The sequence below is a fragment of the Amblyraja radiata genome, chromosome 18 (genome assembly GCF_010909765.2).
Source record: "Amblyraja radiata isolate CabotCenter1 chromosome 18, sAmbRad1.1.pri, whole genome shotgun sequence".
In the NCBI taxonomy this organism is placed as follows: Eukaryota; Metazoa; Chordata; class Chondrichthyes; order Rajiformes; family Rajidae; genus Amblyraja; species Amblyraja radiata.
The window spans coordinates 25,962,023-25,975,808 of record NC_045973.1 but is presented as its reverse complement, the minus strand read 5'-3'; the positions used below and the strand labels follow the sequence as shown (position 1 = coordinate 25,975,808).

General features: G+C 52.8%; 1 protein-coding gene across 1 annotated transcript in view; it reads right to left on the bottom strand.

Moving 5' to 3' along the window:
• Positions 1 to 13,786, bottom strand: part of LOC116983255 (cytosolic 10-formyltetrahydrofolate dehydrogenase-like) — a 32,011-nt gene that overhangs the window by 11,801 nt on the left and 6,424 nt on the right. The window contains exons 6-16 of the mRNA XM_033036938.1: positions 12,740 to 12,829; positions 10,853 to 10,987; positions 9,801 to 9,926; positions 9,147 to 9,238; positions 6,025 to 6,172; positions 3,717 to 3,836; positions 2,809 to 2,936; positions 2,379 to 2,529; positions 1,754 to 1,824; positions 1,072 to 1,177; positions 178 to 265 (exon numbers count right to left, since the gene is read on the bottom strand). Of these exons, the coding sequence (XP_032892829.1) occupies positions 178 to 265; positions 1,072 to 1,177; positions 1,754 to 1,824; positions 2,379 to 2,529; positions 2,809 to 2,936; positions 3,717 to 3,836; positions 6,025 to 6,172; positions 9,147 to 9,238; positions 9,801 to 9,926; positions 10,853 to 10,987; positions 12,740 to 12,829 (1,255 nt within the window). The remainder of the gene's footprint in view (positions 1 to 177; positions 266 to 1,071; positions 1,178 to 1,753; positions 1,825 to 2,378; positions 2,530 to 2,808; positions 2,937 to 3,716; positions 3,837 to 6,024; positions 6,173 to 9,146; positions 9,239 to 9,800; positions 9,927 to 10,852; positions 10,988 to 12,739; positions 12,830 to 13,786) is intronic.

Here is a 13,786-nt window from a genome sequence, read left to right as displayed (position 1 = left end):
CCAGTCACCCCTACAATCCCCTCAACCGACACACACACTGTGGGAGGGGCGGTGAGGGGGGGGGACGGTGAGGGGGGGGGGCGGTGATGGTGGGGGGGGGGGGGGGCAGTGGTGGAGGGGCGGTGTGGGGGGGGCGGTGAGGGGGGGGGGCGGTGGGGGAGGGGCGGTGTTACCTACCGGCTCCCGGGAGAATGTTGACCACCCCCTTTGGGATTCCTGCCTTTACCGTGAGCTCGGCGAATTTCAACGCTGTCAAGGGCGTCACCTATTGGAAGGAAGGGGAGATCGTGGGGGTCAGTAAACTCCCCCTCTCCCCCCCCTCTCCTCCCCCCCCCCCCCCCCCCCCCCCGGCAATCCCATGGTGCGCATAAATTCATAGGTCTCAGGAGCAGAATGAGGTCATTCGGCCCATCAAGTCTATGCCATTCCACAATGGATGATCTATCGTTCACTCTCAACCCCAGTCTCCTGCCTTCTCCTCAAGGGGATTTACACACCGCAGATCCCGACTGTCCACGAGGAACAGTCTCGGCAGCGGCCCAGCGTGGGACATTCCGTGCCTCAGCCTGCTGACCGGTGACGGACGTTCCACCCGAGCTCCCCCCACCCTGTGGGGCATCATTTGTCCCCTCAATGGGCAACAAGAGGGGGTTCGGGGATGGGAGATGACATGGCTATTGTCCTGGGATCTTGCTGTGTTGGAGGAGGAGTGGGGATGTGGCTGGATAAGGGGCGGCGTAGAGGCCGGCGAGTGATAGGTGGATACTGGTGGATATGGACAGATATATGGATATGAAGGGTACAGAGGGATATGGGCCAAATGTACGTAAATGGGACTTGCCCAGAATGCCCACTGGGTCGGCATGGACTAGGTGGGCCGAAGGGCCTGTTTCTCTGCTGTACGGCTCGGTGACTGGCTGACTCCTGCACCGTGCTGTATGTGACCACATGTGTGACCACGTGTCCCCATGTGTGACCCTGTGTGTGACCACGTGTGACCCCATGTGACCCTGTGTGACCATGTGTGTGACCCCGTGTGGCACGTGACGCGGGCACTCGGCGACCACTTGCCTGTGCCGGTTTGAGCACCAGAGTGTTCCCCGCGGCCAGGCAGGCGGCTGCCTTCCACGCCAACATCATCAGCGGGTAGTTCCACGGGATCACCACCCCACACACCCTGCACCGGGGGAGAGAGAGGGGGGCAGAGAGGGGTGGCAGAGAGGGGGGGGCAGAGGGGGGGGGGCAGAGAGGGGGGGGGCAGAGAGGGGGGGGCAGAGAGGGAGGGGCAGAGAGGGGGAGGCAGAGAGGGGGGGGCAGAGAGGGGGGGCAGAGAGGGGGGGCAGAGAGGGGGGGGCAGAGAGAGGGGGGGGCAGAGAGAGGGGGGGCAGAGAGGGGGAGGGGCAGAGAGGGGGGGGCAGAGAGGGGGGGGGGCAGAGAGGGGGGGGGGCAGAGAGGGGGGGGGCAGAGAGGGGGGGGGCAGAGAGGGGGATGGTTTGAGGCACAGGGTGTCGGTGAATCCATCACCCATTCTGCATTCTCCGATGTGCCTCCTCAGCGTTGCTCTGAAGTCACACAAGCAGCCGCACGGTTCTCCTTCCCCCCTCCCCAACATACCCACCCCCTACCCTCTCCATCACCCCCCCCCCCCAGTTCCCTCCCACCATTCCTCCCCACACCACCATCCAACCCCAACCCCACCTCCCCCCACCCCCACCTGCCAGCTAACATAGCGAGGTGGATTGCCAGCACTCACCCAATGGGCTCCCTCTTGGTGAAGGTCAGGTTGCGATTGGGCCGGGCTTGGTTGATTGGGATGGTGCAGCCCTGGGGAGGAAGGGCAGGCGGTGTGAGAGGGTACCCGGACACAACCCTATGGTCAACTGGCAGCGTGCACCGCCTCAGGTGTGCCAGCTCCACAGGTGTACAGGTATGGCCGCACACAGGCACACCTGTACACCCCCGCACATGGGCACATAAGGGGACATGGCCGCACACAGAAATAGCTGTACACCTGTACACGGGCACACAGCCGTACGTTGGCACACAGACCCGCACATGGGCCACAGATGTGTGCAAAACTATCTGGTTGAACAGATGCGTGTGGATGTATAAGTGTTAATGACATGTTTACCAGCTGTGTGAATGTGTGAGCATATACCATGTGCCCATGTACATGTGTGCCGATGCACAGGTGTACACGTGACAGTCTGCACATGTGCACCGTGGTGTCAGTGTCAAGGTGTGTGCCAGTGTACAGATGTGTGTGGTGTGTAGTTGTGTGTGCCAGTGTACAGATGTGTGTGGTGTGTAGTTGTGTGTGGGCAGTGGGCAGTCGTGTTACCACGGGCGGTTCAGCAGCCACGGCAGGCGGCACAGACCTGGATCTTGTCGCACCAGCCGGCAAAGTAGCGGAAGGTCTGGATGGACATGCCCACGTGGGTTTTCAGGGCCAGGGTGTAGACGGCACCCGAGTCGATGGCCTCGATGGTGGCCAGCTCCTCCTGGTGCTCCTCCATCAGATCAGCCAGCCTAGGGATGGAGCACACTAATGTCAGCACCAGCGGCAGCTCAAGATGCCCCCAGATCCAGCTCCTCATCCCTGGAACATCCGGCACCACGGATGGAGGGAGCTCCCCTCCCATGCTCCACTTCTCAAACCAAGCCAAGCTAAGCCAAACCAAGATAAGCCAAGCCTAGATAAGCCAAGCCAAATCAAGCCAAGACAAGCCAGGCCAGGGTGAGCATCGTGTTACCTACACGTACAGTGTGGGAGAGGTCCAATGGACGTTGCCAGTGATGGGTGGTTACCTGTAGAGCAGGCGGCCCCGGTCCCTGGGATTCATCCGGCCCCACTCGCCGGACTCAAAGGCTTCCTTCGCTGCGGCCACGGCCTTGTCCACATCAGATATCTGGGCCAGCGACACCTTGCAGATCACCTGGTGCACAGACACGGAGAAGGTGAGGGGGGCAGGCGGTGAGGAAGAACAAAGTCAAGGAGATAGGCAGGGTTAGGAAGTTGGGAACAAGAGTGTGTGTGTGAGGGGGACAGGGGGGGACAGGGGGGGACAGGGGGGGACAGGGGGGGGGGGACAGGGGGGGGGGACAGGGGGGGACAGGGGGGGGACAGAGAGACAGAGAGACAGAGAGACAGAGAGACAGAGAGACAGAGAGACAGAGAGACAGAGAGACAGAGAGACAGAGAGACAGAGAGACAGAGAGACAGAGAGACAGAGAGACAGAGAGACAGAGAGAGAGAGAGAGAGAGGTGGGTAGGTTAGGAGAGAAAGAATACGAGAAAAGGATGGAAAATAGAGAGATGGGGATGATAGGGAGAGTGAGAGAGAGAATGAAGGGCGTAGAGGGCAGGGTCAGGAAGCCTTTCCGTATCTCTCTCTCTCTCTGTCTCTCTCTCTCTCGCTCTCTCTCTCTCTCTCTATCTATCCCTGTCTCTCTCAGCCTCTCTCTCTCTCTGTACATTTCTCTCCCTCTTTGCCTTTCTGTTTCCCTCAATCTCTCTCTCACTGTCTTTGTTTCTCTCTTTATCCCTCTCTGCCTCGGTATCCCTCTATCCATATATATTTAACCCTGTGTCTCTCTCTGTATCTTTCTCCGCCCCTCTCTGCCCCCCCCCCCCCCCCCCCCCCCCCCCCCCCAGCCATGTATTTTCTGTGTCAGTGTGTCAGTGTTACTCTCTCTGCCAGCCCTGGTGGACTCACTGTTCCGTGGGTGGGGTTGATGGTGTGGTACCAGGCCCCTCCCTCTGCGTCCACGAACTGGCCGTTGATGAAGGTTTGGTGAGGCAGGCGCAGGGTCCGGCCGTTAATGTCCATTTCAACCTGTAAACCCCAGAGACAGGAACCGGTTACATCAGACTCACCCCCCGGCGACAGTGACTGAGACACTTGCTCTGCGGGTGTGGGTGTGGGTGTGGGAGAGAGCGGGGGGTGCGTTAGTCCAGCGCTTCTTAAACTATCTCAGCATCATTCACCCTCGAGTCTTTATCACAACATTTCATTCACCCTCGACTAAATTATCTTGTGTTTTTTTTCCGTCTTCTTGTGTATAATTTTATATACAATTTCTTTTGTCACATAAGCAAAAAACAAAAATTAACTCATTTCGTAAGTGTTTATTTTATTCAACATTTTGAACGTCCTAAAAATATGTAAAGAAAACTAGGAGTGAAAAAAAAAAAGTTTAATTACCACTGGAGTTGGAAAATCATTCTATTGGAATGATAAAAAAAAACACATTGCACTGTCTAAACACTGGGCTTCAGCCCCATCCTACCTTTTCGGGCTTTGATTACTGCAGTTTTTTTCTTGGAAAACTAGCTCAGAAAACCATGGAGTATGTGATTTAATATATTAGTATCCAACTAATATAACCTTCTATAACTCTCCCCCGACGAAAGTTCACAATGCCACCAACTATCAACTTTGGAAACTAAATTGCTACACAAAGTAAAGTTACAGCTCAACGGTTGCCTCCAGCGAGCCTCCAGTGATGCCATTTATAATCCCACTAGCTCGTCTGATCTTCCCTAAAAGGTTATATTACAGTAAATTTGGGAAATATCCTGCTACTTTGAAATTAGAAAATCACAGGTAGAGAAAAATATCAAACATATCAAATTTCCAGCTCCACTGCCATTAACACCAATAAAAGCTTACAAACCACTTTAATGGCAATGCGTTTTTAAAGTATAGAAAAAATATAGAGTCAGCGGCTCTACCAGCTGTGGCCCCCGAATAAAGGGTGTTGGGAATGAGGGGAGGAGGATCAGTTGGGAGATTTCCATGTTACAGAAACAAAGAACTGCAGGTGCTGGTTTAGACCCAAGATAGACACAAAGTGCTGGAGTGACTCAGTGGGTCAGGCAGCACCTCTAGAGAAAAAGGATGGGTGAGATTTTGGGCCGGGATCCTTTCTCAGCCTATCTTTCTATATTACAGCATCCTATCATTGAAAATGTTTCCAAAGCGTTTTCTGCTCAGCGTGACCAAGCGCAGCCTGGGCGATCGTTTCGCTGAACACCTTCGCTCAGTCCGCCTTGGCCAACGTGATCTCCCGGTTGCAAAACATTTGAAGTCCCTCTCCCATTCCCACTGTGACCTTTCTGTCCTGGACCTCTTCCACTGTCAGAGTGAGGCCACATGCAAATTGGAGGAACAGCACCTCATATTTCGCTTGGGCAGCTCACAACTCAGCGGTATAAGTACTGACCTCTCTATTTGCACAAGTTCACAAGTTATAGGAGTATAATCAGTCCATTCGGCCCATCGAGTCTACACCGCCATTCAATCATGGCTGATCTCTGCCTCTTAATCCAATTTTCCTGCCTTCTCCTCATAATTCTAGACACCCGTTCTAATCAAGAATTTGTCTATCTCTGCCTTACAAATATGCACTGACTTGGCCTCCACAGCCCCCATGGCAATGTTCCACAGATTAACTACCCTCTGACTAAAGAAGTTCCTCCTCATCTCCTTTCTAAAAGAGCTCCCTTTAATTCTGAGGCTTCGATCTCTGGTCCTAGACTCTCCCGCCAGTGGAAACATCCTCGCCACATCCACTCTATCTGTACCTTTCAAGTAACCCTTGCATTCCTTCCCTCTTTGTCCCTCCCTCACCTCACCATTGTATTCCTTCATTATTGCCTCGTCCCCAGCCAATGATGGACCATTGTGGGCTCCATCTTTCCTGGGCCATCGGTACCGGCTCTGATTTGTTTTGTACCTTCCCAAACCTCCAGTATCCCCCTTCCCGACTCTTAGTCTGATGAAGGGTCTCGACTGAAACGTCACCCATTCCTTTTCCCCAGGGATGCTGCCTGATCCGCTGAGTTCCTCCAGCATTTTGTGTCTATCTTTCTGCTCCATCCTTGGGGAGGCTGTGGGGCACCGAGCTGGCCATTTTATCACCTGGACCTTCTGTTACAAGGTCAGTTGGCAATGGATAAACTGGAGCCAGACACTGGCCCCAGCTCTCGGTGTGGGGATTACAGGCGGGACATCCACGTACGTGGTCTATCAGCAGCTCCTCTTGCTCATCTTCTCCGCGGAGCTTCCTCACCACCTTCTGCATGAAGTCCTCAAACGTGGTGGCCATGTAGACATCTTCATTCTGCAGCTGCAGACCCCCCCACTTCAGCCTCAGCTCCTCCACAAGCCTGTAGACAACACGGGCACTGGGTTAGAAGACGGCCAGCACTGGGAGGGCTTCATGCTGAGTTACTCCAGCATCTTGTGTCTATCTTCCTGCACTATTCTCGGCCGAGGAGCGGTTGTCTTTGGGCACCAAACCGGAGGAAGAATGTACTGGCCCTGGAGAGGGTCCAGAGGAGGTTTACAAGAATGATCCCAGGAATGAGTGGGTTGACATATTATGAGCATTTGATGGCACTGGGACTGTACTCACTGGAGTTTAGAAGGATGAGGGGGTACCTCATTGAAACATTTCGAATAGTGAAAGGCTTGGATAGAGTGAATGTGGAGAGGTATCCACCAGCGGGAGAGTCTAGGATTAGAGATCATAGCCTCAGAATTAAAGGACATTCTTTTAGGAAGATGAGGAGGAATTTCTTTAGTCAGGGGGTGGTGAACCTGTGGATTTTTTTGCCACAGAATGCTGTGGAGGCTGTCAATTAATTTTTTTTAAGGCAGAGATAGATAGATTCTTGATTAGTACGGGTGTCAGGGATTATGGGGAGAAGGCAGGAGAATGGGGTAGGAGGGAGATATAGATCAGCCATGATTGAATGGCGGAGTAGACTTGATGGGCTGTATGGACTAATTCTGCTCCTATCCAATTCCGCCTTATGTCCAATTCAGTTTTCTCAATTACAAACCTCTGCAGATGCACCATGGAACGCACTCTGTCCAGTTGCATCACAGCCTGGCTCGGGAGCAGCTCTGCCCAAGACCACAAGAAATTGCGGAGAGTTAATGCGTGATTGGAGCAGAATTAGGCCATTCCTCCCATCAAGTCTACTCCGCCATTCAATCATGGCTGATCTATCTTTCCCTCTCAACCCCATTCTCCTGCCTTCTCCCCATAACCTCTGACACCCGCACTAATCTGGAATCTGTTCATCTCCACCTTAAAAATATCCATTGACTTGGTCTTCACCACCATCTGTGGCAATCAATTCCACAGATTCATCACCCTCTGTCTAAAGAAAGTCTTCCTCATCTCTTTAAAGGTACTTCCTATTATTCTGAGGCTGTGGCCTCTGTTCCTGGACCCTCCCAACAGTGGAAACATCCTCTCCACATCCACTCTATCCAGGTCTTTCAATATTCGCTAAGTTTCAATGAGGTACCCCCTCATCCTTTTACACTCCAGCGAGTACAGGCCCAGAGGCATTAAACGCTCATCATATGTAAACCCAGGATCATTCTCGTAAACCTCCTCTGGACCCTCCCCAATGCCAGCACATCCCTCCTCGTGAAATACTCATCGACTCCACAAAGTGTGTGGTGGGAAAATGAAGTGAAACAAGAAGTGGGTCAGGCAGCATCTGATGGAGCAACAGAGTTAATGAAAGTTCATCGATCCTCAGGATTTACAGCAGTGCTCCCTCATGATGATCTGGCTGCTCTGATGTGCGTTCATCTACTCTCAGCCTGTGCAGTTGATGCAACACTTCTATAACGGATAATAAACATCACTCGGCCCTGTGATTTGTTTTATGATGAATCATTCATCTGATCCTGACATTCGCTGGTTAATTATAACCCGGTGAGCCAACAACACGCTCACTGGGAGAGGGGGAGGGGGAGGGGGAGAGGAGTGAAAGTTCTTCCCGTGATAAGGTCACTGCAATCTGATGTTGTTACTGAATGATCAATGACAATAGTGTCACACAGCACGGAAACAGGCCCTTCGGCCCAACTCGTCCAGCTGGATACTGCCCCCCTGGGTGTAGGGAGCAGATGAGAAAGTGGGATAACGTAGAACTGGTGGGAACGGGCGATGGATGGCCGGCGTGGGCTGGGTGTGACGTAGGGCCTGTTTCCACGCTGTGTCTTTCAACCAGAACCTTTTTCCCCAGGAGAGAAAAATCAAATATTAGTGGCCGTAGCTAAAATGAGAGCGGGGCAAAGTTTAATGTGTGGGCCAAATGTTTCTTCACACAGATGGCGGCGGCGGGTGCCTGGAACGTGCTGCCGGGGGTGGGGGTGGAGGAAGATACGATAATGGTGTTTAAGAGGCTTTTAGATGTGGATATGCAGGGAATGGAGGGATATTGATCACGTGCAGGCTGATATGAATTGCTGTTGGCATCATGTTCGGCACTGAAATTGTGGGCTGAAGGGCCTGTTCTTGTACTGTTCCATGTTCAATCAAGCAACATTCGACAGGTCAGGACCAGTGTTTGTGGAGAGAGCAGGTTTCCCGTCCATGACCTGGGCTGGAGGTTAATGACCCCCCAACGCTGACTCTGTTTCTCTCACTTTCTGCCAGTTCCCAGCGTTTTCTGTGAGTTTCACAACTGCCGATGATATTTGCAATGTTGCTGCTCTAGGTATATAGTGTGTTAGCTTTGGCCCAGTGCTGGGCTCTTACTAATGTCCGGGTGAGAGACCCGCTACATTGATCCCCAGGTACACCTCATGTTCCACCCGGGCAGCTCACAACCCAATGGGATGAACATTGAAATCTCCAATTTTGGATAACACACCAACAAACTCCCCCCCCCCCCACTCTGTTCTCCACCAGAATGTGCATCCGTCTTCCCCCCCCCCCCCCACCCCTTGCCCTCTCACCGTCCCATTTCACCCACATCCCTCCTTCTGGCCTTACATTTCACGCCTCCTCTCCGTATCTCACACCCTTCTGTCTACCTTCCATCACCGGCCCATTGTACACACATCCCCAAAGATAGACGTGTGGAGTAAGTGGCAACGGCTGGAGGTGAGAGGGAGATACGAGGGTGTTGGAAAGTGGGAGAGAAGAGGAGGAGTGAAATGTGAAGCCAGAGAGAGAGAGAGAGGGAGATCAGGGTGGGACAGGGGGACGTGGGGAGATGTACCCGTAAGCTGCTCTATAGTACACATAGTATATGGTCAGCTTTTCCAGGGAGCTTGGACGTGCCCAGGGCAACAGTGAAGGGCGGGGGAGGGGGAGGGAGAGGGAGTTACCTGACCACATCCATCGACGCAGCGCCAGACTTGAAGAAATCGGTCGATTCCACAATTTCTGCGACGTTGGACAGGATTCCCTTCCAAACAGCCTGGATCCGAGGAAACAGTGTTACACGCAGTGAGATGATGGAGGTCCATCACACAGAGTGAAGCTCCCTCTACACTGTACTGAGGTCAAACACAGAGTGAAGCCCATTCTACACTATCCCATCACACTCCCAGTAAGTGACAAAGGCTGGAGGTAAAAAGGAGAGAAAACGGTGTCAGGTAAAGGGAGAGTAGAGGGATGTAAAGCCGGGGGGGTGAGGGATACAGGCGGGAGGGGACCTCTCCTTATTCTACACCCTTTTGTCTCCTTTTCACCTCCAGCCTTTGTCACTTACTCCACCCATCTGCCAATCACCCCCTCACCTGTATCCACCTATCACTCACAAGGCTTCGCCACGCCCCCGCTTCTATTTTCCAGCTTCCTCCCCTCTACTCCATCAGTCTGAAGAAGGGTCATGACCTGAAATGGCCCCAGTCTATTCCCCCCACAGATGCTGCCTGACCTGCTGAGTTCCTCCTGTACTTTGTCCCTTGCTCCAGATGCCAGCACCTGCAGTTCCTTTGGTCTGTTTGACGTTACACCTGGGCTTGGAGACCTCTTACCCGAACGTCCTCTTTGATTTTCTTCTCGTCTTCAGTGAGCTCCAGCGAGGATGACTCCGCGGAGGAGAAGTACTTGGATGCAGGGATCATTTTCCCATCTTCAAACTGCAGGCTTTTCACCAGCAGCTGGAAAGCAAACCACAGCGTTTGAGAAACTCGCTAGAAGTTGAGTCTAAACTTCTGGCAAGAACATGGTATCGCATCGCAGGCACTCCTGACCTTATTGGGACCTTATTGAGGCATACTGGACCACGAGGGGCATGGATAAAGTGAACGCTCAGAGTCATTGTCCCGGGTTAGAGGATTCTAAAACTAGAGGGCACAGGATTAACTTTGGAGGACACAGACTTTACTTTGGAGGGGAGCCATTAAAGAGGGACCCATTTGTTAGTTTTAGGGATACGGCATGGACACAGGCCCACCGAGACCACATCAACCAGCGATCGCACATACACTAGTTCTATCCTACACACTAGGGACAATTTACAGAAGCCAATTAACCTACAAACCTACACATCTTTGGGATGTGGGAAGAAACCGGAGCACCCGGAGGAAACCCACGCGGTCACAGAGAGAACACGCAAACTCCGTACAGACAGCACCCATAGTCAGGATCGAACCCGGGTCTCTGACGCTGTGAGGCAGCAACTCTACAGCTGCGCCACCTCAGGAGCAAGTTTTCACTCAGGGGTTAGTCCGTCTCTGCCAGAGCGAGCTGCCAGAGCGAGCTGCCAGAGCGAGCTGCCAGAGCGAGCTGCCAGTGGGAGCTGCCAGTGGGAGCTGCCAGAGGGAGCTACAGTAACGGATACAATTACAGCTTTAAAAGATACTTGGACAGATATATGGATAGGAAAGGTTTAGAGGGATATGGGCTAAATGCACGCAAATAGGACCAGCCCAGCATGTACACTTGGTTGGCATGGACAAGGTGTTTCTGTGCTGAACGGCTCTGTGAGTCTCTGTGACCTTGCACCTTCCACAGAGTTAGGCCCCAGCACCTCCCCCCCAGCCCAACCAGCGGGCGCAGAGTGGTCCCAGAAGAAGCTGGTTACCATGTTGCCGTCGTTGCCAAAGAGGACCAGGCCGTTCTTGCTGACCACGGCGGGTCTACTAGCCCCAGGGATCTCCAGCGTCTGGCCCTGGGGGGGAGCTCCCTCCAGCAGGGTTGAGCCAAAGAACGTCAGCTTCTGGAAGAGGGAGAGAGGGAGAGATGTAATAAAAAGGAATTGCAGATGCTGCTTTGAACCACAGTTAGACACAAAGTGCTGGAGTGACTCAGCGGGCCAGGCAGCATCTCTGGAGAACATGAACTGGAGATGTTTCAGGACGGGACCCTTCTGCAGACTGATTGTGTGGGGGCGGTGGAACTGGAAGCAAGGAAAGACCAGGACAAATCTGGGCCGGCCACAGATGACCTCAGACAGGGAGGTTCTCTGACCATCTGATTGCTGGCTAGAGAGGGTGTGTGATCCCAAGAGAGGTACATAGTTGTGAACTGTGGAACTGGTGAACGCACTTTTACTGGAGGAAGGCAGAAGAGGGAGTGAATGGGGAGGGTAGTGTGGGCAGGTTAATAAGCTTTTTCCATTGAGAGTAGGGAAGTTTCAAACAAGAGGACATGATTTGAGAATTAAGGGACAAATGTTTAGGGGTAACATGGGGGGGGGATCTTCTTTACTCAGAGAGTGGTAGCTGTGTGGAATGAGCTTCCAGTGGAAGTGGTGGAGGCAGGTTCGATTTTATCATTTAAAAATAAATTGGATAGGTATATGGACGGGAAAAGAATGGATGGTTATGGTCTGAGTGCAGGTAGATGGGACTAGGGGAGAATAAGTGTTCGGCACGGACTAGAAGGGCCGAGATGGCCTGTTTCCGTGCTGTAATTGTTATATGGTTATAAGGTTACCCAAGCAGGTGCTATTCCTCCAGTTTGTGTGTGGCCTTACTCTGGAAATGGAGGGAGGCCCAGGGCAGAAATGTCAGTGTGGGAACGGGAGGGGGAAGTTGAAATGGCTAGTAACTGGGAGATCCAGCAGGCCTTGGCAGCCCGAGCAAAAGAGTTCGGCAAAATGGTCAACAAAGAACTGCAGATGCTGGTAAATTCGAAGGTAGACACAAAATGCTGGAGAAACTCAGCGGGTGAGGCAGCATCTATGAAGAGAAGGAACTGGCGACGTTTCGCGTCCCGAAACGTCGCCAATTCCTTCTACACAGTAACAAAGAAACATAGAAAATAGGTGCAGGAGGAGGCCATTCGGCCCTTCGAGCCAGCACCGCCATTCATTGCGATCATGGCTGATCGTCCCCAATAAATAACCCGTGCCTACCTTCTCCCCATATCCCTTGACTCCACTAGCCCCTAGAGCTCTATCTAACTCTCTCTTAAATCCATCCAATTAAATTCAACTCTCTCTTAAATCCATTGTCCTCTACGGCAGGGGATTCCACAAATTCACAACTCTCTGGGTGAAAATGTGTTTTCTCACCTCAGTCTTAAATGGCCTCCTCTTTATTCTAAGACCGTGGCCCCTGGTTCTGGACTCGCCCAACATTAGGAACATTTGTTTCTATAAGATGCTCCCATCATCCTTCTAAACTCCAGTGAGTACAAGCCTAGTCTTTTCCATCTTTCCTCATATGACAGTCCCGCCATCCCAGGGATCAATCTCGTGAACCTACGCTGCACTGCCTCAATCACTAGGATTCTCTTCATAGATGCTGCCTCACCCGCTGAGTTTCTCCAGCGTTTTGTGTCTACCTTAGGCAAAATGGTTGCCGAGTCTATGATGGGTCTCGCCGGTGTCCAGAAGCTGATTTGGGGTAGACCAGATGCAGTAGATTATTAAAAGTCGGTGAACCAGTTCCACAGTTTGTAACGATCTGTCCCAGCCGCTCCACGCCCGCCCGTGATCAGCCGTGCGGTTGCTGCTCAGACTCACGTGGCCGTTGACTTCGGCCCAGGCGCCGGGAACCATGTCGTTGCCTCGGATCCAGTTGTGAATGGCCTCAGCCCGCTGATCCCAGTTGATCTAGACAACAAGGGTACGAGTGAGTCAACTACCCTCTGGGCTGTGGGTCACCTCAACCACCGTCTCAGCACCCACACTACCTGATGCTGACCCCCTCCCCCCTCCCCCTCCTCCCTGTCCAGACCAGCACCGAGACTCTTCACCCATCGTGGGAGTGGGTGGCATGCTGTCCCACCCACTCCCACGACACCCTGTCCCAGTCCTGATTTCATGATGGACACAAAATGCTGGAGTAACTCAGCGGGTCAGGCAGCATCTCTGGACAGAAGGAATAGGGGACATTTCAGGTCAAGACCTTTCTTATGAAGAAGGGTCCTGACCCTTAAATATCACCTATTCCTTTTCTCTAGAGATGCTGCCTGACTCCAGATGCTGAGTTATTCCAGCATTTTGTGTCTATCTTCGGTGTAAACCAACATCTGCAATTCCTTCCTACACACGTGACCTCTCCATGGTTCCACATCACCCAACCCCAACCCCCCCCCCCTCCCCAGCCCAGAGCTCATGGTCTCTGACTGTGGCTGCTTATATGATTCAGTGCCTATTTTAATCTAATAACTAAACCAGTGGGACTTGTTGGGCCCCGTCCACACCGGGGGGGGGGGGGGGGGGGGGGGGTGCGGCATCACATGGGAGGGCTGGTCCTGTGAGATTTTTAGGGTTGGTTACACTGAACATAGAACATAAAACAACACAGCACAGGAACAGGCCCCAGGCCCTTCGGCCCACAATGTGGCAAACATGGCCCCAAGTTAAACTCATCTCCTCTGTCTACACGTGATCCATATCCCTACATTCCCTGCATATCCACGTGCCTATCTAAAAGCCTCTAAAAACACCACTCTTGTATCTGCCTCAACCACCATACCTGGCAGCACGTTCTAGGCCCCCACCACCCTCTGTGTAAAATAACCTTGCCCCTCACATCTCTATTCATCTGCCCCCTTCACCTTATTG